Source organism: Gekko japonicus, unplaced genomic scaffold (genome assembly GCF_001447785.1).
Source record: "Gekko japonicus isolate JY-2015 unplaced genomic scaffold, Gekko_japonicus_V1.1 scaffold91, whole genome shotgun sequence".
In the NCBI taxonomy this organism is placed as follows: Eukaryota; Metazoa; Chordata; class Lepidosauria; order Squamata; family Gekkonidae; genus Gekko; species Gekko japonicus.
Genome location: NW_015172555.1, coordinates 811329 through 836555, shown reverse-complemented (window position 1 = coordinate 836555; position 25227 = coordinate 811329). Strand labels below are relative to the sequence as shown.

Here is a 25227-nt window from a genome sequence, read left to right as displayed (position 1 = left end):
GAATTTTAAAATGTATTTTATGGCTGTTTTAAGCTTCTTTTACCTTTATTCACAGGTGTTCTTACTATATATTAATTTTGTTGTGTTTTATATGTTAATTGCTGGCCTCAGCCATAAATAAAACTAAAACTAAATGGTGGATTTATGACTTGGGCAGCTCTTTGTTTCTTTCTGTATTGCCTGAACAAGAAGCAGCCAGCACCTTAATACTGCCAGGTCCATAGTGAGACACTTGAGAGACGGGCCGTGGCTCAGCTGTAGAGTGCTTGGCATACAGAAGGCCCTCGGTCCAATCCCCTGCCTCTCCACCTAAAAGGATCAGGTGTTAGCTGACTCAAAGGCCTACTGCTTGAGACCCTGGAGGACACATGCATCTGCCTTATACTGAACCAGAACCTTCGTCTATCAAAGTCCAAATTGTCCACTCAGACTGGCAGAGGTTCTCCAGGGTTTCAGGCTGAGGTCTTTCACATCACCGACTACTTGATGCCTTCCACTGGAGATTCCTCTGCCAGTCTGAGTTGACAGTACTGACCTTGATGGACCGATGGTTTGATTCCGCTTACGGCAGCTTCATGTGTTCGTGTACTTAAAGGATAAAGTGCCCTGCCAATGGAGAATAGTTTGAGAAGTGTTTCATTCATTACGTCTTGTGAATAAGACATGGTTGGAGGCAGGCAGCTTTTCCGTTCCATCTCAGCCAAAACCCTACCCCCCCTTTTTTTCTTGCCCCGTCCCACTTGGCTTTTCCCCCCGTAGGTCCCAAGATCCCAGCACACCCTTTTTTGGGGGGGGGTTCGAGGTCAAAGCGACTCCTCAGTCTATTTTCATCCAATGCTGATAGACTCCAACCCAGTGTTAACTAAATATGATTATAATAACCCTTTGCCACATCTTGGGCATATCAATCCTAAGAAGCCCCGGATGCCGACACATTGCTGACGTGGGTGTGGTGTGGGGGTAGGCAGTTGGCATCTGTGACAGCTATGGGGTTAGCGGTGGGGAGGCAGCCGCCTTCTGGACTGAAGGATGTCCCCACTCTGCCATAGATTCTTTCTAACCCAACTGCCCACAGTCAAAGGGGGGGCGGGGCTCAAGCTTTAAATGACAGATTGGTAGTGGGCAAGCTCTGGGCTCCCCAAAGGTCTCTTATTTGGAAACCTGCCAGATGGAGGCTGTCCTTCTGTGCCAGGTAAACGGAGACCCCCTGCTGCTTAGCGTTTCGACTCGATGGGGCAAGACACAGAGGGAGATGAACGACAAAGGGTGATGTAACAGAAAGTAAAGTGTGGATAATCCAGATATATGAAATAAAGCCAGCTCCCCTATGGGGAGATTTGATTCCCCCTTCCTCTGGACGGGTGGGTCCCTCAGCAGGTTCCGGGCTGCTCTGTTCCCACACAAAGCACACCTTTTTAAGGAATCTGCACACCCACACACACACACACCAGTTAGGGATTATGGGCCCTGAACAAGGTGCTTATTTGTACCACCCAAATAAACTTTCTTCCCTAAGCCGACCCCCAAACCCTGGCTAGAAAGCCCTATAAATGCCTGGCTCAGCCACATCCCCTATCCCCAAAGGCAGAAAGTTTCTCTTCCCCCCCTCAGTGGAGTTCCGCTGGCTGACAATCACCTGGATTTGCATTAGACCAAAATCTCAAGGATTGGTCGGAGCCCTGAGGGAGAGGTGGGACATTTGAGGGTGATTGCCGCAGTATCCTCAACAAGAAAATACATTCAGGTGGTTTCAGCTTCAGTACCTTTATTGGCATATACAAATTCAGGTGGTTCACCATGGAGGTCTGAAGCAATAGAACAATGTTTGAGTCCAGGAGCACTTTTAAGACCAACCTGGGTAGAAGCATTTTGTCGGTGTGCAGAATTAAACTTTGTTGGTCTTAAAGGTACCAGTGGATTCAGCTTTTGTTCACAACAAGGAAAGGTATTTTTAAATAGCCCCAACTCCAAGCTGCTGAGAGCGGAGCGTCAGCAGCTGTATAGCAACACTACCTATACCCACCAATCGTGGAGCAGCGTTCCAGTGCCACTCCCATGTTGTGAAGCAGCCAACCAATGCATGGCGATGCCAGCACACCTCCCGAATGTCACCCTGCCCTCCGGTGCATCCGATTTCTTTAAAACATTTGTAAGCCCGCCTTTCTCCCTTGCAAAACTCAAGACAGCTTATAATATAAATAAAACATCGTAAAAACACAACGAAAACAACAGTGATAAAATCTATAAAAGTCACAGATTAAAAACCCGTTAGTGCTGCCAAAAATAAAAGCTATATAGATCAAAATAAAACCTAAAACAAGACCTAAATAAAACCGTCTTCCGCATCAGAGGGAGGCGTGGGAGGGAAGGTGGCCTGGGGTGGAGCCCCGCCTCACAAGATCGCAGAAGCTCAGCAGGGTCGGCGCTTGGAAGGGAGACCACCAAGGAAGGCTTTGCAGAGGAAGGCAACGGCCAACCACCTCTGCTGCTCGCTGGCCTTCAAGGCCCCTTGCTGGGGTCTCCGTGGGTCAGCTGCGACTTGATGGCACACAACCACAGGAGGGGTCACGGTCAGGGGTCATTTCCTGCAAGAGCGCACAGGAGCGGAGCTCCGGCAGTAAAGAGCCCAAGGGGCGGGCACATGCAACAAGCCCCACCCCCTGCTCCCACCAGCACTCAGTCAGAGCAAGAAGCAGCCAGGTAAGTTGCAAAAAGCCTCCAGGTAAGTGGCAAAGCCCCCCCCCCCCAGCCCCCAGTCTAAAACAGTCCAGTGGCACCTTTAAGACCAGGGTTTATTCAGGTACAAGCTCTCCCTCCTCTGCGAGGACAGGTCTGCACGTTCCCCCCTCCCCATAGCTAGCAATCCAAAAGAGTCTAGTGGAGCCTGAGCGGTGGGTGTTGCCTTCTGACACACTTCCAGTGATGTCAGGGGGTGTGGCATATGCAAATAAGTTATGCTAATGAGTTGTGCTAATGAGCTTCTGCACCTCTTTTTCCACAAAATGACCCCTGGTCACGGTCAATGCTCCCTTTAAGCTGTGGAGTCCTGTGAGCAAAAATTCTGCTTTGTGAGCTACTGGCATTGAGGTTGTGAATGAGCAATTTAGCTACTGCTTAAATTAGTTTGTTCTGGAGCCATCCTTCCTGAGCGAAGGCAAAAATCTGTGAGCTGGAGGCTAAAAAACGGTGAGCTAACTCACACTAACTCAGCTTAGAGGGAACACTGGTCACGGTTCAGTAAGATACAACCAGAAAACTACAAAACAGTACCAATATGATGCTGTAGACTAATGAAGACTATTTATTTAAAAAATGCAGTGTATTTTTTTTCTTTTCAAGTTTCAATCAACTAATATACAATGTACTATCAGAGAATCACCCTTATTACAATGCTGCATCAAAGAATGTTACATCAAAGAATGTAACATTGTGACGAGAGTGATTCTTTGATAGTACATTGTATATTAGTGGATTGAAACTTGAAAAGAAAAAATACACCTTAGTGGGTTTTTTTTTATAAATAGTCTTCATTAGTCTACAGCTTCATATTGGTACAGTTTTAGTTTTCTGGTTGTAACTTTAACCCCCCCATACACACACACACACACACACACACACACACACACAGTATAAGCATCATGATGTAAAGTGCAGTCCAAATGTAACCCTCCACATGTCCGTTCGCACTTCTTTATGGATAAGAACATAATTCTTGGGTACAAGCTGCAGCAAAGTCTTAAGTTTAATCATACGGCCAGTGCTCACTTGCAAGCTGCTAGTGACACTGTATTAGCATATTGGTAAGTGCTGAACACATTGGTAAGCAATGCTCCCTCTAAGCTGTGGTGTCTTGTGAGCAAAAACTCTACTTTGTGAGCTACTGGCATTAAAGTTGTGAGCGAGCGATTTGGCTACTGCATGAATGAGTTTGCTCTGGAGCCACCCTTCCCGAGCTGAGACAAAAGTGTGTGAGCCGGAGGCTAAAAAAAACTGTGAGCTAGCTCACACTAACTCAGCTTAGAGGGAACACTGTTGGTAAGTGACTGTCATAGGACTGTTGGGCAAAACCGTAATCCCTTGAAAGCCTTTTACTGAACAAGTGATTATGTAAACTGAGAAATTCCTGTTGCAATGTTTGAAATTTTGTAATCCTCCTTGAGTCTCAGCAAGAAAGACAGACTATAAATACCTTTCTAGGTAGCAGCGTTCCGTGCGCCTTGGTGTTTAGTCATGCCGGCCGCATGACCATGGAAATGTCTTCGGACAGCACTGGCTCTTCGGCTTTGAAATGCACTGCAACCCTAGAGTCGGATTCGACTGGCTTTCGAGCAAGGGAACCTTTAGGATTTTTTGCAGACATAGTAAAAGCATGATACTGATTTGTGACTCCTTGTAACCCTAAACTCCTGATTAGTGACCTCTCCCCCCCCACACACTGTTTTCCAGAATCAAGCATCCTGGCTCAGCTACCTCAGCATATTCTGCATTCTTGCTATAATCGCATCCTTTTGCATTGGACCAGGTAATGAGCTTGTCAAAGCACATTTTACTAGAATTAACTGTCAGTTATTCACTGTCACAGTAATGGTTCTGTCACACAAGTAAAGGTTCTGCATGTGTTGGGGGAGGGGCCGTGGCTGTGTGGTACAGGGTCTGCTTGGCATGCAGAAGGTCCCAGGTTCAATCCCCAGCACCTCCAGTTGAAAGGATCAGGTCACAGGTGCGGTGAAAAGCCTAAAACCCTGGACAGCCACTGCCAGTCTGAGTAGACCCCACTGACTTTGATGAGCCGATGGTCTGATGCAGTAGAAGGCAGCCTCACGTGTTCATGTGTTCCTGTTTGTGGGTGTTCTGTGGGAGAGGAAGGAACGGGGAAGAAGACACTGTTTCCAGAGGTTATTGTGGCTCAAGACCAAGGGGAAATTCATTTTTAGTTACTAGCTTAGTTGTAATCAATTAAATAGCAGGTGTTTCCACTATTACATATATAGGTCTGAGGTATGAAAGTATGTAAGTATGTATCGCACATGTGAATTTACTCCTTTCTGATGGAATGTGTAATTGCATATTTAGCAGTGCAATTTGATTCAAGGACAGATGATTAATAACATTAATACTTGCGATAACTCAGAACTTTTATGTTGGTGTTTTAAGTAAATACATCATTCTCTCTCTCTTGTTCCAAATGGTAAAGTCTATTTTTGTTCTGTAGCTTTCATCCTGTTATGACTGTGTCAGTCAGCATTTGCTAATGCATTTTGCACTCACGTTGAAGCAGCTTGAGTAGAGATGTATCGGAATAAAAATTCCTTTTGTTTTCTTTGCTGACTTCTAATCACAAAATAGGCCTCTGGTGGTGTTCCTCAATTCTGCAGTAACACCCAGCAATTTTTACAAGTCATAGTCTTAATTTTGCACTAAGTAGCGTAACAGTAAAGAAAAGATTAAAACACAAGCACTTTTACTTATAATGGCTATGACTATAATAGCGAAGAAAGGACCCTGTCATGCAGATTAAAAAATCTGCGGGGGGGTTGATGAGCTATGCAGAACTATAAGAGAATTTTCTGCAAACCCCAGGGAATTCTCAGAACTGCAGGAAAATCTTAAACGTTACTTTAAGTCACGGTTCTATGTACTTATGCCTTCTAAACATAATGCGAGAATTAGCTGTCCAAGAATATGTTCCATATCTTTGCTGAAATATCCAAAATGGTTTAGTTGTGATTCTTCCCCCCCCCCCCCATTTATGCAACCGTTTCTCACTTGTGGAGAGGGATATCTGAAAATGGTAAGTTTGCCTTGTGAAAATCTCCATGTAGAATGCATGGTCAGGAATGGATGGAGCAAGGAAGTGTTTGTGTGGAGCCAGCAGGAAGCTTAGAGGATGGATGCTTGTAGAGGAAGCCTGCAGAGGAAGCCAGTCAAATTGGCTTATTTTGTGTCAGCAAAGCAATCATTTTGAGGATAATAGTGCAGGATCTGTCCATGTTTTTGAGAAATATGCTTGCTTTCATCGTGTATATCTTGCTTTAACACAGCCAGATAAAGCCTTGTGCTTTGGAGATACAGACATAGGGGTTGCAGTTACACAACAGTCACATCATTTAAAACTCCAGAAAGAATTTTTTTTAACATCCTTGAGGCCAGCCTGCCTGATTTCAGAAAACTGCAGAGTTGCGCTCCAGTCCAGCCCTCCGCTGCAAGGCTGTGACCGTCCGTTCAAAAGCCTCTCCCCCAACACATCAACCTCTGACCACAGTGAGTCGCAAGCAGGAAGATGTCATGTTCCAGAGTCAGAGTCTGCGCTTCTGTCCCATGGAGCAGTGCGGTGGGAGCGACAGGTTGGAGAGCCAGGCAGGGTCTGCGGGTCAAGGCTCAGCAAGGAGACTATGTGTGTGTAACCCCTTCCAAAAGCTCTAGGAGACCCTTTTGGACCAACTGTTCCCAAAAGGGTATCCAGACTCAGGCTCTTTGTGGGAGAAGGCATTCACAAGCTGGGGTAGCGAAACCACTGCACCACACCAGCTGCCAAGTCCACACTGAGAGCTGACACTCAGCCGACTCTGTCTCTTCCCTGCCTGGATAGAGGAAGGGGCGGTGGCTCAGTGGCAGAGCATCTGCTTGGTATGCAGGAAGTCCCAGGTTCAGTCCCTGGCAAAATGATCTGGCAGGAGGGGATGTGAAAAGCCTCTGTGCCTGAGACCCTGGAGAGCCACGGCCGCTCTGTGTAGGCAGCACTGACCTTGATGGTCCAGGGGTCTGTTTCAGTAGAAGGCGGCTTCATGTGTTCACGTGACCTCGATTCTGAGAGTACCTTACACCTGTGGCAACAGGAAGCCTTCAAGTGTAGTCCCCCTCTTGGGGTTCATTCCCGCCTGAACATGTCGATGGCGCTGGTCCTTAGAATCTGAGGATGAGACTGAGCGCCTGGGAAAGGAATCCTCCAAGGAACGGAGGAGCCAGAACTGTCATTCTGCCCTTTCTGCACTAGACCTTAAATCCTGGTTCAGCCCTGTCCCCGAAACCTACATTCTACACTCATCCCTGTAATTATCTCGGGGTATTTTTTGATTCCACATTACATTGAGGTCACCCCGCTTTCGCCCCACACTTGTCCCGGGATAAACGGATGCTGTTATAACCAGGGATAAATGCAAGGTATTGTGTCACGAGTTGAACTCTGATAAAACCAGGGATGAGATCCAAGTGCGGAAAGGACCTTCGAGGAGGAGTCACATGCTGTCTTAGAGGCCTAGGAGAACCAGTTGTCAGCAGTACATGCTTGTCATTCTCCTAAAAGGTTTTTGTGCTCCGTCCAGAGGTAATTGCACTGCAGGTAGCTCAGGATCTCAAGCAAGGCCACCAAATGTCCACTGGAAGCTTCCGACATACTCGGCTGGCCAGACGTCTTACCTGGAGCAGGGCGTGGGTTCATGCGTGGGATTGGCGTTTGCAATCCACTGGGCTTTAGGGAGTGGAGTGGCCCAGATTTGGTTGTGTTTGAAACACTGTAGAAACTTTGGGTACTGGCCTGGACTTCAGCAAGCAGACTTGGGAACAGTGGAGTTTGGTTTCCTATCCATTTTGCTTAAGGGCTAATTCTCTAGCTCTGATCTTTCTCTGTTTTTGACAAATTACCTGTGCATAGTAGGAGGAACGTGGGCATAATTGCATGCCATTGCAAAGAAATATCTGTGCCAAGGAGGCTGGGAGATATGATTGGAATATTTGATTAGAACAATACAGGTGTGAAATTCTGATTCACTGAAGGAAAAGGACAAAAAGCATTTTAAGTCGGTATGGTAAAAAAAAACATTGTACCCCTCCTGGTAGTTATTTATGGAGAAACAACCGTTTTTAATAGCCATTTCTTCATTTCTGCCCCATCCTGGGCGGAAGGTCACACAACGGGAGCCCAATTTCATGAAAAGAGTCCGTGCTCAAGGCTTCGACCAAATTTTTTAGCGACCCCGGGAGTATTTAGTACTTTTGCTGCCCAGCAAAGAGCTGTGTTTCCTCCTGTAACTTAATATTTAAAAGCCAAATAAATTCAGTGAGTGAAATGTTCTTTTTATCTCACAGCACAGACTGATATTCTGGGATACCACCTGCACTGCAGTGAGGGGGATCTAGCTGGGTCATTGCTTGTTGCTAGGGACAAGAACTTACCATTAACACAGGCGGCTTATACATTGCAATACACTTGGTAGCAAGGAAGGTTGCTGCTTAATTCCTGCCACCTGTTACAGCAGCGCAAGAACTGTGATCCCTGCTCATTTTGCTCATGTGTTGGGGGCTGACAAAGCATACCTTTTACTGTCGGGAGTAAGAATGGCAGCATGGTAACGGAGCAATTCAGAACGGGCTTGTGGAGGGCACCGTGGATAGGACTTTATGCTCCTTGAGTCCGCAGAGTCATTGCCCTGATTCATCTGGGCGGGAATCTGATGTGCCTGGCGGGGAGTGAGAGCCTCTTGCCCTGCGTGAGATGCCTGTATGCACGTCTCCTTGATTTGTGCAGCCCTCCTCTCCCACCCGTCAGGAAACGGGGCAAATGCATCACACACCACCTTGTATGTGCCTCTCTGCACGTCTCAGATCCCTGCCGCTCCATTCCATCTACATCCTCACGTCAAAAGGGATGTGGACAGAATGGAGCGGGTGCAGAGGAGAGTGGCGAGGGTGATCGGAGGGCCTGGAGACCAAGAAGCCCTACGAGGAAAGGCTGAAGGACTAGGGAATGTTCGGTCTGGAGGAGAGGAGGCCGAGGGGAGACATGATTGCTGTCTTGAAGGATCTGAAGGGCTGCCACTTAGAGGAGGGCAGGGAGCTGTTCCTGTGGGCAGCAGAGGAGAGGACTCAGAAGAGTGGGTTTAAATTATGGGCAGAAGGGTACCAGCTGGACATTAGGGATTTATTTATTTTTTACCGTAAGAGTACTTCAGCAGTGGAATGGGCTGCCCAGGGAGGTGGTGAGCTCCCCCTCCCTGGCAGTCTTCAAGTAGCAGCTGGACAAACACTTGTCAGGGATGTTCTCGGCTGATCCTGCATTGAGCAGGGTGGGTTGGACTAGATGGCCTCCAGGGCTCTTTCCGACTCTCTGAGTGTGCAGACCGGGCAGTGTCTCCTGAAGAGTCGCAGAGGCACTGTCCACGTATGGTCCTGACTTTTCCAGTTATTTGGGTAATGCTTCAACCTCTGTCCAGATCCATTGTGTGCAGAAGGTGTTTTTCCTTCCAGCAAACATCTGAAACCATCTAGATCCCATCTTTATTTCTGTGAATTTGAGAGTCGTTATTTTAAGGCTTCAAGGGTTTTGCTGTGGCCCAGGCTTTGCTGCGCTCTGTCACAAAACTTAACAGCCAGGCAGGTTTGGGAAGATCAGAGAGAGCCAGGGGAAGCCCGGGGATGTGTGTGTGTGTGTGTGTGTGTGTGTGTGTGTGTGTGTCCATGAATGTGCCATAATGCTGTGGGGGGGGGAGAGGAGGGGGAAAGCCTGTTCTGAACCTGGAGCAAATGACCCCTGTGGAAAGGTCAGTGTTGTTACTAAATACAGTGTTGTTGCCTTAGCTCCAGTTAAGCTCCCAAGTATATAGTAAAACTATAGTAAAACTACGGTTTTGGTTGCTAAACTAAGTCTTGCCCTTGGAGAAGATGTGCAGGGAAACACCAAGAAGACTTGCTTGCCACCGTTCAAACAGAGGAGAGGTGTCCTTTAACATTTGTTTGCTCATTCCAGATCCATCGCTTAAGTGTGGTTAATGCAAACTGAGTTGCAACCAATCCTGAACCGTGGTTTAGGACAGGTATTCAGATATACCACTTAATGGGTGCGGTCAGATGGGCCGTTTAGTCCACTTTCAGCACGCTTCAGTAACGCATTTTATATCCACGCTCACACACCCAACATCTGCGCACCGTCCCCAGCCGTCGCTTTCCGTCTCAAACCCCCTTTAAAACGGAGTATTTTGTTACCAGGTCCCCAAGTGGTGTTTTCCTTATTCTTCGGTTCTAGCTGCACTTTTCTGACGTCTGATCGCTCCTGCGGTGTCGAGTCACTTCCAGTTTAAACCCCCTCCCCATTCAAAAGCTGCCCAAGGCTTCTGCTTTTTGCCTGCCTTTTTTTTTTAATGCATTGGCGGTGCACGCATAGGCAGAGCTCCACCACCCCGTTTAGAAAACCGGCATTTAAACGGTCACTTGTTTTAGCATTTACATGAGTCCGAGGAGGCCATTTTCGGGTCAAACATTTAAAGGGAAGTCTTTTGTTGGAGGGGTTAGATTGATTCACCCTGGTGGTTCTGCACAAGTGCCATGATAGTTCCCCCCTTCTATGGAGGGGCGCCTATGCGCATGCGCAAACTGAGGGGGGGATTTAAAACCCGCCGACACACACTCCCGCGCGTCAGTAGTGTAGACGCCGGGGAGCGATGTGTCTGCTCGGTGAGGCAGGATAAGGGAGGTAAGTGTGATTGCGATTATCCAGTTCAAATATAATCCGGTTAGAACCAGAGCAGTTTAACCCGCTCTCAGCACACCGTCTTACCGCACCCAATGAGTTTCAAGGAAACAAACCATAAGTTAGTCGTTACAGGTTGAATCCTGCAACTCCCTTCTGCTAAAGGGATTGTAAGATACAATGAAGGAAGTCTCTCTCCATCTGAGAAAGGAAGGAACCCATGGGATCCAGCTCTAGGAGCTGTTGGATCCAATCTGATGTCTGTAATGTGGCATTAATGGTCTGTTTTTTAAGATAGCCAAAGAATATTCTATTACTTCAGGTAGAAAGGCCCATAAAATATGTTGGAATTTTAAAGGATCCGTAAAGAACCGGAAGAGTAGAAGTTCTCTCCCTTATTTTTCCACTGATCTGAGAAGACAAACTGTCTTCTTAATTCAACATTGTTGCATATTATGCTGCATACCTTTTTAAAAGTATCATGCAGAGTGCTTTCGCTGGGAATAGCTTGCTCATGAGTATATCAATCTTGTCCATAATCGCTTTTCTGTATGACTTTATAGAGGTGTTTTGCTTGTTTGGGGCTCTTGAACTTGCCAGTACAGAGCCAGTTTGGTGTTGTGGTTAAGTGCGCGGACTCTAATCTGGGAGAACCGGGTTTGATTCCCCCACTCCTCCACTTGCACCTGGCTGGATGACCTTGGGCAAGCCGTAGTTCTGATAAGAGCTGTTCTTGAAAAAGAGCAGTTTCTGTCAAGAGCTCTCTCAGCCCCGCCTACCTCACATGGTGTCTGTTGTGGGGAGGGGAAGGGAAAGGAGTTTGTAAGCCGCTCTGAGACACCTTTGGGTAGTGAAGGGGGGGGGATAAATCCAATCTCTTCTCTTCTTCTACTTTGTTTATGATGTGCATTAATATTCTGCAGCAGTTCTGTGCAATGCAATCCACAAACAGATTGGGATTTACGTTAGAGCAATTAAAACATTTTCTCTGGAACCGTCAGCCTGTAAATCGCTGTGTGTTTGTTTTTAAATTAGATAGATAATGAATGCAGCTTTAGTTTCTTTGAAAATATAAATCTGTATGACACGAGAGAGAAATCAGGTGGTGCTTCCTATACTGTGAAATTTTCCAATTAGCGAGAGGGTTCCCTTCACGTGGGGGGAGGGTTCCCCCCCCCCCCCAGGTTTATTGTTTCAGTGTGTGGGCTGGAGAAGGGGCCCGGCTAAGGACGGACTCCACAGGCTTTGAGGGTTTTACCTGCCTAAGGTCTCAGGTTCCAGGGCCTCCACGTAGAACTCTGCTTGAGGCTTTGGGGAGCCACTGACCATCAGGGCAGGAGACACTGGCGTGAGGACCCCAAAGGTCTGGCGAAGCTTACTTTCAGCAGAAACAAAACAGGAATCCAGTGTGGTTTGATTCCCCATTCCTCCACTTGCACCTGCTGATGTGACCTTGGGTCAGTCACAAGCTCTGGCACAGCTGTCCTTGAAAAAGAGCAGTTTGTGTCAGAGTTCTCTCAGCCCCACCCACCTCACAGGGTGTGTCTCTTGTGGGGAGGGGAAGGAGAAGGAGTTTGTAAGCCGCTCTGAGACTCCCTTGGGGAGTGAAGGGCGGGGTATAAATCCAATCTCTTCTTCTTCTTCTTCTTCTTACTTTCAGCAGAAACAAAACAGGAATCCAGTGTCTTTTGAAAGACAAGCTGCCTTCTTCCTCCCTTCGGAGGGCAGCCATGCCACTCTGCGGGAGAACAGTTAGATTTTAGTCCGGACACTGGCGTGAGGACCCCAAAGGTCTGGCGAAGCTTACTTTCAGCAGAAACAAAACAGGAATCCAGTGTCTTTTGAAAGACAAGCTGCCACTCTGCGGTAGAACAGTTAGATTTTAGTCCTCTGGTGTCTTCGAGACGACAAGAGTTTCAGGGTCTCAGCTGTCAAAAGCTTTCAAATAGCCCTCTCTAAAGTTTGTACCCTGAAACTTTTGTTGGTCCCAAGGGTGCTGCTGGTCTCCAGTCTGAGTGTGGGTCAAAGCTATTCTTTCCAGCCTGAGTGTCGGTCAGAGCTCTGCATCTGATGAGGCAGGCTCTGACTCACGACTCAAAGAAGGCCAGCCTTGAGCTTCTTACTTGGTCCACATTACATCGTATCACATAAGAACAGCACTTACATCGCTACGTTTTCGGACCGTGCCAACTGAGCTGCTTGCAGGACAATATCGTAAAGTTCCACTTGAACAGCGTGTCTGTTTGTGTGGCGGCTCAGTGACTGCCCATTGTATGTGTATGCTAATGAGCTATGCTAATGAGCTCCTGCGCCTCTTTTTCTACGAAATGACCCCTGGTAAGTCCTAAAATGTGTGTGACTGTGAGAACGTCTACTTCTGTCTTTCCACAAGCCCCCCTACACAGTAAGGAAAGAGCCGTTGGCTGAGGGTGTGCTCAGTTCAGGAGGGACGTTGGGGGGCTGTTGGGGGGCCAGCACCAGGAGCACACTGGCCCCTTCCTCTGTGTGGCTCTGGAGGGCCCCTCCTTGCACCTGGTCCAGCTGAGCCACTTCCTAGGTAAAGGTAAAGGTCTCCCTTGCTCGAAAGCCAGTCGAATCCGACTCTAGGGTTGCGGTGCTCATCTCCGTTTCAAAGCCGAAGAGCCAGCGCTGTCCGAAGACGTTTCCGTGGTCATGTGGCCGGCATGACTAAACACCATCCACTTCCTTGGACTTGTCCTTAAAAACACGGATGGTGAGGGAAAAAATCTGTCTTTTGGGAAAGGTGTCTGTTTTATGCAGATATTGAAACCCATACAATTTGGTATTCAGGGCTGTTTAAAATGTTTATGAGGGATCATGTTGGAATGTTTGGGGGGAGGGGGATGTTTCCACAGGAGAGTAGCTGGAGACCAAAGAGCTTCAAGCATTAAATATGCTACTAAAGCATCCTTCTCATTTCCAGATTCATGAAATAGTTTTGCAAAAAAGCACAAAAGCAAGTTGCTAAATGACTAGATTAAAAAGGCTGCCTGGAGAAGACAGTCTTTCAGAATTAGACATATATTAAAATGCATTAATTAGTATTCAAGGGAAAAAGTCACACTTCTGTGGAGAAAGAGTCATCAGATGATTCAGACCAAAGGTTTTCTACATATTTTCCAAATAAAAAGTCAATATGAAGAACATGAATTCCCCTAATGTACAAACCAAAAGTGTCTAGTTTTCCTTGGGTAACAGATTTGTTACTATACAATTTATTACTATACTATACAATTTATCTATACAATTTATCATAAGTGAAATACCAAGAACTGTCTGTATATATTCCCAGTTTTCCCCTCACTAGTTACTTTAAACTTAATCTATACGTTATCACTGACAAGTCTGAACTGCTAGATCACAAGTTGTGTGGCTGATGTGAGCGTGTGGCTTCCAGGATCCTGAAGAACAGCAGTCCAAAGTATGGGCCAGTCAGCGACGTCCACATTTGCAGATTCCAGACCGGGATATCTGTGATGCCTGAGATGTTCAGCTGCTGCTGTTTTGAAGCAGGGGTCGCCAGCCTGGTGCCCCTGGGTGCCCTGTGGCCGGCCAACACTTTCCCTCGTGCCCGCCAAGTGGGCGGGGTCAGGTGGGGCTGTGGACCGATGGAGAGAGGACTGTGCACAGTGTTCCCACAGTGTTACTGAAGGTTCACTGCAGCAGCCATTTGGTGGCTGCCCTCACCATGCTGTGCCAGAATTCCAAAGATGCCCACAGACTCAGGAAGGTCAAGGGATCCCCATTTTAAAGGGACTTAATGCAGCACTGTCCTGACCTGGGGTAGCCCAGACCAGCCCGATCTCATCCGATCTGGGAAGCCAAGCAGGGTTGGCCCTGGCTAGTATTTGTATGGGTCATGACATGGAGGCAGACAATGGCAAACCCTCTCTGAATGTCTCTTGTCTTGAAAAACCCACCAGGGGTTGCCAGAGGTTAGCTGTGTCTTAAGAACATAAGAGAAGCCCATGTTGGGTCAGGCCAAAGGCCCATCCAGTCCAACACTCTGTGTCACACAGTGGCCAGAAATACCAGGTGCCCTCAGGAGGTCCACCAGTGGGGCCAGGACACTAGAAGACCTCCCACTGATGACCCCCCCCCCAAGCACCAAGAAGACAGAGCATCACTTGCCCCAGAGCCCCTATCTATACCTTGGGGCTAATAGCCACTGATGGACCCCTGCTCCATATGCCTATCTAATTCCCTCTTGAAGCCATCCATGCTTGTAGCCGCCACCACTTCCTGTGGCAGTGAATTCCAAGTGTTAATCACTCTTTGGGTGAAGAAGTACTTCCTTTTATCCGTTCTAACCCGACCGCTCAGCAATTTCATGGAGTGCCCATAAGTTCTTGACGATGGCAGTAATAATCATAATACAGCACTCATGGCCGATAGAAGTATTTTTGTCTTCCAGATGTATTTTTCTTTTTGATGGTTGGAATATTAACTTCAAACAAAAATCAGAGCCGTACAGCTTCCTAAAGGTGCTGTGGATGGCTGCCCCAGCCTCTGCTTGAGAGTGTGTCTGTTTGCACACGCCGCTTTCCGTTTATGCACGGGTTAGTAGAGAGAAGACGTGAAAGTGAATCACTCCGATTATTGTTCACCACATTAACTTTGTAAATTCCTCGTGAAGCTGTCCTGCGGTAGGACTCCTACAGAGGCGCTTCCTAATGCCCTTCTCGACAATTGGTGCCCTCCCCCAAATTAGATGTTTTCACTTAAAAACGTATCCATGGACTTCCAGAGGTGGTGATGATCTTGTGTGGTTGATTCTGAGTGGGAGACGGCATCACGGTGATGTGCGGTGAATCAACATGGGCCGTTTTTTTAGTCCACCCTGTGGAGGCTGCTGGGGATCACAGTAGGGACAGTAATTGCTGTGTCGGCTCACACGGCTGGCTTTTCTAGCAAAAACGCCTCCCTGAGAACAAATTGCAATTGTGTGTGTCTTTTTAAACGGTTGATGCGTGGGTGTAGGCGCGAAGTAAGAGGGGACAAATTAGATGGAGGCTGCCTGGTCGGGTTCAGCTACCTGTGGGTATGTGCCTGTCAGTTTCTACTCTCAATCACAGCAATTATATATGTTACAAGAAAGGGGACCTGTGAAAATCGCGGGGGGAGGAGCGGGGGAGCTCCACACAGAGCAAGGGGAGGAGGAAGAAGCAGGTAAGCTTCCCCCCCTCCCGTCGGTTCCCCCGTCTCCTCCACCGCCCCCTCAACTACCACCCCCGGTTTCCCCCCGTCACTCTCTTTCCCCCGTTCTCTCTCTTCCCCCCCCAGTCTCTCTCTCTCTGGCCCGCGACTTGCAGCCGCCAGGGCTCACCGCCGCCGGGCCTCGCCGCCTCCGCCTCAAAGCGACCGGTCGCTCGCTCGCTCCCCTCCCCCCCTGAACCAAGGCACTTTGCAGAGCATTCCCTATGCATGCGCAGGGGACGCTCTGACTTTTGGGGGGATTTAAGTATCCCCCCGATTTTTTTCAGGTTTTAAGATTTTTGTGCACACCTGGGGACCGTCCCACGTGTGCACAAAAATCTCCCTTCCCCCAAGTGCCCCCGGTGCGCGGATTTAGGTATCCGCACGCACGGGGGCCACTTCACTATTAGATATATAGATATATGGTGTACAAAAACAGTACCTTGGAACGAAATCCTCAAATTGGTCTCTTTGGACTTGCTATAGAAGCATCTTTGGGTGGAAGCAAGAGTGCTCATCCTACCCAGGGCCCCAAATCGTTGCATATGACTTACAGTCCGGGGCTGGAAATGGTTACTCACTTCACTGTGTCACTGTAACCCCAGCAGCTTTCTCCCTTCCCAGATGCAAATGGAGCTGCTGGGGTTACAGCGACACACTGAAGTGCATGCGGAGAAAATGCCCACGCAAGGTGTGTCTGTCCTTTTGGATATAAATGCTCTGTTTCTCATAAATCTGATCTGTGAATGTGGATTATTTAAGGATCGGAAGTATTTTGGGGTGGAAGAGGAGCAGTGCAGTTGTGGGTTACGGGGAGGAGAACATAGGGACCAGACTCCGGGGGGGGGGGACCTGAAGACCCCCTGGAATTACAGCTCCTCTCCAGACTACAGAGATCAGTTCCTCTGGAGAAAAGGGATGCTTTGGAGGGGGGACTCTCTGGGGCACTGTACCCCCCACTGAGGTCCCTGTGTCCTCCCCGGGCTCTGTCCCCAAGGAGCTTCCCAACCTGGATCTGGAACCCTAGGAGAACATGAGCTCATCATCAAGACTCCTTTCCAGATTCTGTGCCTTCCTTATAAAATTCTGTGCACACAGAATCACAGGTGGCTAATGACTGAGATTTACAGCTGCTATAAGCTGTGGAACTGTGGGGCTGTTTATGTTAATAGCTAATATGGAAGGAAACCTCATAGCCCATGTCATGTCCCAGATGTCACCATTACTTTTACCACCATCAGAATGTAATAGTTGCTTGTAGGGTGATAAGAAACCATCCTCTGGCCAGAATCACTGCGTGGAAGCTGGGGGGAGAAGAGCATGCAGCCTCCTCACCAGTAACCACTGTGGGTGGGTGGGTGAGATGGCGCAGCCAGCCCCGTGGAAATGCACACCTGTGGACTGCCCAACTGCCCTCGCTGACCTCAGTGGCCTGGGCTTGTTCTGGGGGTTGCTGGCCAGCAAGAAACATTGACCTTGCGTGGTCCTAAGAGGTCACCTTTCTGATAAATAATTACATCCCCCTTTATCACCTACAGCATCCAATGGTGGGGACTCCTCCCAGTAAACTGCCAGACTGGCCCCAGTGGCCCTTAGTTCATATCCTTCTGCTTAAAGTGAAGATGATTAGGAGCCATTAACCAAGAACAGCAGATCTGTGGCAAGCCTGCCTCTTTAGCTAGGGTTGCCAACCTCCTGGTGGTGGCTGGAGATCTCCTGGGATCACAGCTGACTTCCAGGCAAATAAAATGGCTGCTCTGGAAGGTGGACTCTATGGCCTTGTACCCCACCGAGGTCCCTCCCCTCCCCAAACCCCGCCCTCCTCAGGCTCCACCCCCAAAATCTCCAGGTATTTCCCAGCCTGGAACTGGCGACCCTGTCTTTAGCTGTGATGGGGTTAAGGGGTCAAGAAGAGGAGGGTAGACCAAGGAATACTCAGGAAGGCAGACATCCCTAAATAGTTCCCCCAAGGCCTTTTATCAGCACAAAGAGATACCTGAGATATCTTCCGTGTAGCACTCTGTCACGCTTATCCAGGCAACTCTCAATAGATGGAAAAGTTTATTCGAAGTGGGAGGATGGACTTCAGAATGAACAAATTGTTTCTGATATATAAATGATGTTCAGATCAGCTGATGCCTAGAAATTGTTGGTAGAAACATGCTTAGTGTGTCTGCGTCTGGTCTTAAGGTTAACAATGGTGACTTCATGGATGCCTCTATAATTACACCAGAACAGTGCTGAAAGAAAATAGTTGTGGGCATTTATGGAGCTGCTGAGATGCAAGGAAAGTGGCTGATTGTAATGATACTAAATCAGTGAATTGCATATGTTAATGAAGGGTATACATTTTATTTCTCAACATTTTTCAGTTTCATTTAAAGTTAATAATTTCCCGATTTTGAGTTTAACTGGGCCATTCTTAATTTTTTAAAAAATGAATAGTCCTGTATCCTATTTTGGCTGTGGAATAATGTCACACCTACAGTTTGACACCTTTTTCTTTGCTAAATCTGTAAATATGAATTATAGCTATTAGTCCATTGTATTTTTCAGGTGCCATATCTGTTTAAATTCACTGGAAAGAAAATGACAGGTAAGTTCCCTCCCAGCAAAAGACCTTTCTGCATTCTCATTTTCCTGGCTTGTGTGCTCCTGTTGCTTCTGTTTTGTTTCAGTCTAGTAGTCAATTTGATGTTAAATCGCTTCATGTCCGGCTGAAAAACCTGCCGATTTAAGCTGCAGGTTTTTCTGCTGGACATAAAGGGATATAATATTGAATCGACCACTAGAGGGAGCAAAACACATGTGGAACAGACCCCCCCCCCCCCCAGCACCAGAAACACACAAAGGAGGGAAATGAGAATGTGGGAAAGCCGTCAAACTCCGACTAGTGTAATCAATACCAGAAATTACAGGTGGTGAAGCTGTACCAGCAAAACCTGATCTCTAAGATTGGCAGTGGTCCCTAAAACAACATCTTCTTCCTTCTTCTCATGCAGGTGGGATCCCATTTGTCCTGACAGGAGAGTTCTTTCCCCAGTCCCAGAGACCTGCTGCCTTTATGATTGCTGGGATAATCAACTGGCTCTCCAATTTTGCAGTTGGACTCCTTTTCCCTTACATTCAGGTATGAGCTTCCCTAAAACAGAATTAGGAGCAGCGGTGGCTCAAGTGGTTAAGACGTTGAACTGCCGGCTGTGGAAGGTCGGTAGTTCAGCAGTTCGAGACCCGAGTGTACCGCATGACGGAGTGAGCTCCCGTCTCTAGTTCCAGCTCCTGCCAACCTAGCAGTTCGAAAGCAAGAAATTGCAAGTAGATAAATAGGTACCACTTCGGTGGGAAGGTAACAGCATTCCATGCACCTTGGTGTTTAGTCATGCCAGCCACATGACCACGGAAATGTCTTCAGACAGCGCTGGCTCTTCGGCTTTGAAACGGAGATGAGCACCGCAGCCCTAGAGTCGAATTCGACTGGCTTTCGAGCAAGGGAACCTTTACCTTTTTTAATTAGAACAGAATTGGCCTGGTGAAATAATCAAATAGCCAAGTTTGAGTTTATGAGTGAAACTGAATAAAACTTTCCTGTAATCTGGGTACCGTGACCTCAGGCTGAATTGTGGACTTGCATGGACTTTTTACCACGGTACCAGCAACCATCCACTTTCATTTCCACCACCACCCCGACATTTTCCACCTCCTGTCTGTTGGCATCCGAGAAGGCGGAGGCAAACCTGGCGTTCCAAGCCGCCCCACCCAGATGAGTAGGGGGGGTGGAGTCGTGTCCGGAGATTTGTTCTGGAGGGGAGGAGGCTGCATTGCTGCGAGTCATCACCGCCCCGCCCCAATGCGAGGGCGTGAACATAGAGTCTAGGACCACCTCCCTTTGGCTATCATGTTGTGCGTCCACCAGTAAATTCGCAGAGCCCGGGAAATGGTGCAAAGTGAACTGAAACTTGGAAAAGAAATCAGCCCACCGCAGCTGCTTGGTGTTACGATTACGGGGGGTTTTGAGCATCTCCAAGTTCTTATGATCAGTCCAGACCTCAAACGGCACCCGGGCCCTTTCCAACCAATGCCTCCATGTCGAGAGCGCCAAGCGGATCACTCCCGCCTCCTTGTCCCAAACCGACCTATTGTGTTCGGTCTCATTAAACTTATGGGAGACATAAGCCAGGGGGTGTAACAACCCATTGCCCCCCTCCTGCAGGATTGCCCCCCCCATCGCCACGTCTGATGCGTCGACTTGGACGATGAACTTTTTATTTTCATCAGGGTAGGCAAGCACCAGTTCTGATGTGAATAGCGCTTTAAGTCGGTTGAACGCGTCCTAGCATTCCTCCGTCCACTGAAGCTTAGCACCCGGTTTGGTGGCATCTGGACCTTTCCCTTTTGTTTTTAATAAGTCATTGAGGAGTAAGCTGATCTGGGCAAAGTTGGGGAGAAAATTTCGATAGAAATTAGAATCCGAGGAATGACTGGAGCTGGCGGCATGTGCGGGGGGCCTCCCACCCAAGTACATCCCGGACCTTCCCTGGCTCCATTTCTAAACCCTTGTTTGAAATCCTATACCCCATCTGGAGCTGGTCTCGTTCCACAGCCTCCAGGCGTTGGGCCCATTCGAACCCCTCCTCCGGAGAGGTGCAGCCGCTGCACACTTTTGAACGGCCCGTCACCCATGCTTCGGTTTCTGCCTCCGAGGTGCCCCTGAACGGCAGGAAGCTGGCATTGGGCTGGAACCCGATGTCAAACCAACTGTCTCTCTGTGGCCCTTCGGTGAGGGAGTATGTCTCCTTCGTTGAGTCCGGGTTCAGCTGGCCCCACGGCAAACTTCCCTGCCAATACAACTGCCCAGCCGGCTGCCGCGGGCCCCGGGAGGTCAGGAACAACTTGACCGTCGACGTCTTCGGCACAGTCCTTAGACTCTGAGTTGGTATCGGGGCCTTCACCGGTGGCGTGGTAGTCACTGGTACCTCAGTCTGAGTGATAGGAACCTCACTCTCCGTCGTCTTAGGAACGGGTTTCTCCTCATCTTCACTCATCTCAGCTTGAGAGATGCGAGGAAGGAGAGAAAAGAGGGATTCCTAACAGAATGTCAGGACCCACAGTCAATAAACAGAGCACAATTCTTCGAAGGTTTTACATAAGAACATAAGAGACGCCAGTGTTAGATCAGGCTAAAGGCCCATCCCGTCCAACACTCTGTGTCACACAGTGGCCAGAAATACCAGTGCCATCAGGAGGTCCACCAGTGGGGCCAGGACATTAGAAGCCCTCCCACTGTTGACCCCCCCCCCCAAGCACCAAGAACGACCGCTCTGCAGTTTCATGGAGTGCCCACGAGTTCTTGTATTGTGAGAAAGGGAGAAAAGTACCTCTTTCTCTACCTGCTCTTTCCCATGCATAATCTTATAAACCTCGATCATGTCACCCCTCAGTCGTCTTTTCTCCAAGCTAAAGAGCCCTAAGCGCTTTAACCTTTCCTCATAGGGAAAGTGTTCCAACCCTTTTATCATTCGAGTTGCCCTTTTCTGCACTTTTTCCAAAGCTATAATATCCTTTTTAAGGTGTGGTGCCCAGAACTGCACACAGTATTCCAAATGAGGTCTCACCATTGATTTATATAGGGGCATTATTATATTGGCTGATCTGTTTTCAATACCCTTCCTAATAATCCCCAGCATAGCATTGGCCTTCTTTATTGCAGTCACACACTGTCTCGACATTTTCAGTGAGTTATCTACTACAACTCCAAGATCTCTCTCTTGATCTGTCTCTGCCAGTTCAGACCCCATCAATGTGTATTTATATTTAGGATTTTTGGCTCCAATGTGCATCACCTTGCACTTGGCCACATTGAACCCCATTTGCCATGTTGACGCCCACTTGCCCATCTTTGACAGATCCCTTTGGAGTGCCTCACAATCCTCACTGGTTTTCACCACCCTGAACAACTTCGTATCATCCGCAAATTTAGCCACTTCACTGCTTACTCCCAACTCCAAATCATTAATGAACAAGTTAAAAAGCAGTGGACCAAGTACTGATCCCTGTGGTACCCCACTGCTTACCCCCCTCCACTGGGAGAACTGCCCATTTATACTCACTCTCTGTTTTCTATTAATTAGCCAGTTTTTGATCCATAAAAGGACTTGTCCTTTTATCCCATGATTTTTGAGCTTGCTTAGGAGCCTTTGATGAGGAACTTTATCAAAAGCTTTCTGGAAGTCAAGGTAAACAATATCTATTGGATCCCCCTTATCCACATGTTTGTTCACCCCCTCAAAGAACACTAACAGGTTAGTGAGACAAGATCTTCCCTTACAGAACCCATGCTGAGTCTGCCTCAATAGGTTTTGTTCATCTATGTGCCTACTAATTCTTTCCTTAATAATGGTTTCCGTCAATTTACCCGGTATCGACGTCAGACTGACTGGCCTGTAATTTCCCGGATCTCCTCTGGAACCCTTTTTAAAGATGGGAGTGACATTAGCTACCTTCCAATCCTCAGGAATGGAGGCAGATTTTAAGGAAAGATTACATATCTTTGTCAGGAGATCCACAAGTTCACATTTGAGTTCTTTCAGAACTCTCAGATGTATGCCATCTGGGCCTGGTGATTTATCAGTTTTTAAGTTGTCTATCAGTTTTAGGACCTCCTCTCTTGTCACCTCAATCTGACTCAGGTCTTTCAATACCCCTCCCAAAATCAGCGGTTCTGGAGTGGGCAAGCACTTCTCATCTTCCACAGACAGAGGCAAAAAATGTATTCAGCTTCTCAGCCATTTCCATACCATCCTTCAGTACTCACTGTTACTAGCTTTCCACCGCTTAAAGGAATCCTTTTTACCTTTTACAGCTTCTATTACTTTGTTTGTTAACCATGCAGGCCTTTCCTAACCTGCGGAATATATTTTTTTCTGAGCTTCTAGGATCGTAGTTTTAAATAGTTTCCAAGGTTCCCCAATGGTTTTGACCCTTTGAGGAATGGTCAGTGAGAATCAGTGAGGGAACACCAGACAAAACAAAAACTCTTCACCTACTGTTGGAAGACAGTGATAGGAAGGGACATATCCCTGGGGAGGGGATTCAGTGATTTCGATGCCACAGTCGAGAAGGTCCAGGGTTGCCAGGGCTTCCTGAGTTGCCGTCCGTCTGTTAGAGGTACGACGCTTCATGCGCTTCTCCCGTTGGACGCCGCTTGTCCAAGGAATAGCACGTATCATGCACTATTTGTATCACCGGAAAGCTGAGATGACCCGGCTAGATGAGCAACGTTGGGCAGAGAAGCTAATCCTACGTAGTGTGCAATGCGAGTCTTACTCACAGGAGCTCGAGTGTCTCAAAAAGGAGAGGAGTACCAAAGACCAGTTCCCTCTTGAAGTTGAACCCCTTCCTCGATGATGATGGGATACTTCGAGTAGGGGGACACCTGAATGCAGCTGATGTGGTACTGGCAGTGATGAGTCCAGTCATCCTCCCAGCTCGCCAGCACATTAACCTCTTGCTGGGGCGACACTGCCACGAACGGATCCAGCACCAAGGACGGCATCTCACAGAAGGAGCCATCAGGGCAGCAGGCCTGTGGATTGTTGGATCAAAGAGATGCATTGCCAGTGTGCAGTCTTCTCACGTCTCTGCACTAATCCTATTGTGGGGGGGGGCTCAAGCTACTAATTGGGAATAAAAATGCATTCTGCACATGTCGAAAGAGCTTTCTGTAACACTCGTGTATTCTCCAACTGGCATCCTGATTTCTGTGGTCCAGCTAATGTTGTGCTCTTTGTTTTTGCAGAACGGCCTACAGACTTACTGTTTCCTGGTGTTTGCAGCCGTCTGTCTAGCTGGAGCCACCTTCCTCTTTTTCGTCCTTCCCGAAACGAAAAACAAAACCCTTCACGAAATCAACCAGGCATTTGCCAAAAAGAAGGTGCCTTCAGAAGTGCAAGAGATGGACCAGTTCACAGCCACGAGAAAATCGAGCGACGAAAAAGAGCCTCCCTTCTCTTCTACACTGGGCAACGGGGAAACCAAAGCCCGAATATGTTAAACTTTTTCCCCCTGAGAATACTTTTGTACCATATGGACTGATACGGTACTTGTGCCATCTCTCTTTTTTAAAAAAAACAACAACAAAAAACACCTTCACTTTGATTGTAGGGGAAATGGTTGACACTGGGGCTGCTCTACCTTACGAGAGGTGGGAAGGGATCATGTGAAATCAACAGGGAAAGACCAGTTGTTGATCCACTTCAAGGGATTCCAGTTCACCCTGGGTCCTTGTTTACTCAGGCAGACAAGGGAGAAATTAATGCGTCAGAAGAGCCAGTTGTCATTCCGAAGGAGACGTAACCAGGATCTTCCCTCTTTCTGGATGCTGGTGCCACGTCATTTCCTTCCAGCCCCGTATTCTTAATTTTGTGGATCTTAGTAGGAATGAACCCTCCCGCTGCAGGTTCTTCCTCTGCGTTTTGGGACAAGTAGCATTGGAATGCTTCCGGGCAGTTTTCCCAAGGTGCTGTCCAAAGTAAGAGAATGCCTCTAGGGATGGCAAGTAAGGGAAGAATGCTGCCTCTGAGGAATGCCTCTGCTGTCTAGCCTGGCCTGCTTACAAGTTGAGCCCTGGCAGTGGATTGGCCTCCTCCTCACTGCACCACCTGGCACAGTCCCTGGATGGCTCGGCTAGAGAACTGGCCCCCGTGGAAGAGGCACGTTTCTCGGACAGGACCCCTGTGGAAACGGCTCCCATCAAAGTTGCTATGTGCTTGCAACCTGAGAGCAGATGTCTGCGTGCCCTGCTAGAAAACTGTCTTCCAGGCCTCTCTTGTGCAGTCTGCTTGACAGCGTCTCACCCTCTTGAATCTGAAAGTTCCAGGAATTGCCTGGTCTCAGGGAAAAGAAACACTGGCCGTTCTACACCTATTTCAGGTTTCTCAGGCTCAAATCAGGTAGAAGATACTAGTTGAATCTCAGGCCATACCATCTTTTCCCTTTGTCTGTGTCATCGCCCATATTTAAATGAGATAAAGGAAATTAATGAAATCAAACTCCCCACGATAATGACCCTGCTGTGCTTTGAAGTGGAGCATCTTTGTTACAGGCACCATTTTTGTGGCAGAGCAACCGCTTTGTAAATGAAATAATTTAATCTGTCTGTCTTGTCACCAACATATAGTCCGCAGACGTTTTCAGGCTAAGCAGATCCATTTCTAATAATGTTTTGAGGTTTGGGGTACACATAATATCAGTTTCTGGAAGTATTTATTAATATTTGCATTTAGCTTCCAAGAGCTGACGAGGCCAGGTTATACCGTGCTGCTTTCCCACCCCCAGTGCTTGGATTACTGAGCCTTATTTTGGCACTCCCATTTGTAACCCTTACAGGAAAAAAAACATACATCTCTGTGGACTTTTGAAATGCGTGATTTTTGTGGCCATCTACCTCCCTACCTCCCTCAGGTTCAAATGATATCACTTCAACTGTGAACAAAAAAAATGAGACAGAACTGAGAGAGTAGAAATTGCAGATTCCTGCAGTGGCCACATAG

The 25227-nt window shown here is 47.9% G+C and overlaps 1 protein-coding gene across 1 annotated transcript in view; it reads left to right on the top strand.

Moving 5' to 3' along the window:
• Positions 1 to 24776, top strand: part of SLC2A9 (solute carrier family 2 (facilitated glucose transporter), member 9) — a 176432-nt gene extending 151656 nt beyond the window's left edge. The window contains exons 11-13 of the mRNA XM_015421182.1: positions 4447 to 4522; positions 18682 to 18809; positions 23475 to 24776. Coding sequence (XP_015276668.1) covers positions 4447 to 4522; positions 18682 to 18809; positions 23475 to 23729 — 459 coding nt within the window. The 3' untranslated portion in view covers positions 23730 to 24776. The remainder of the gene's footprint in view (positions 1 to 4446; positions 4523 to 18681; positions 18810 to 23474) is intronic.
• The last annotated feature ends 451 nt before the right edge of the window (positions 24777 to 25227 follow it).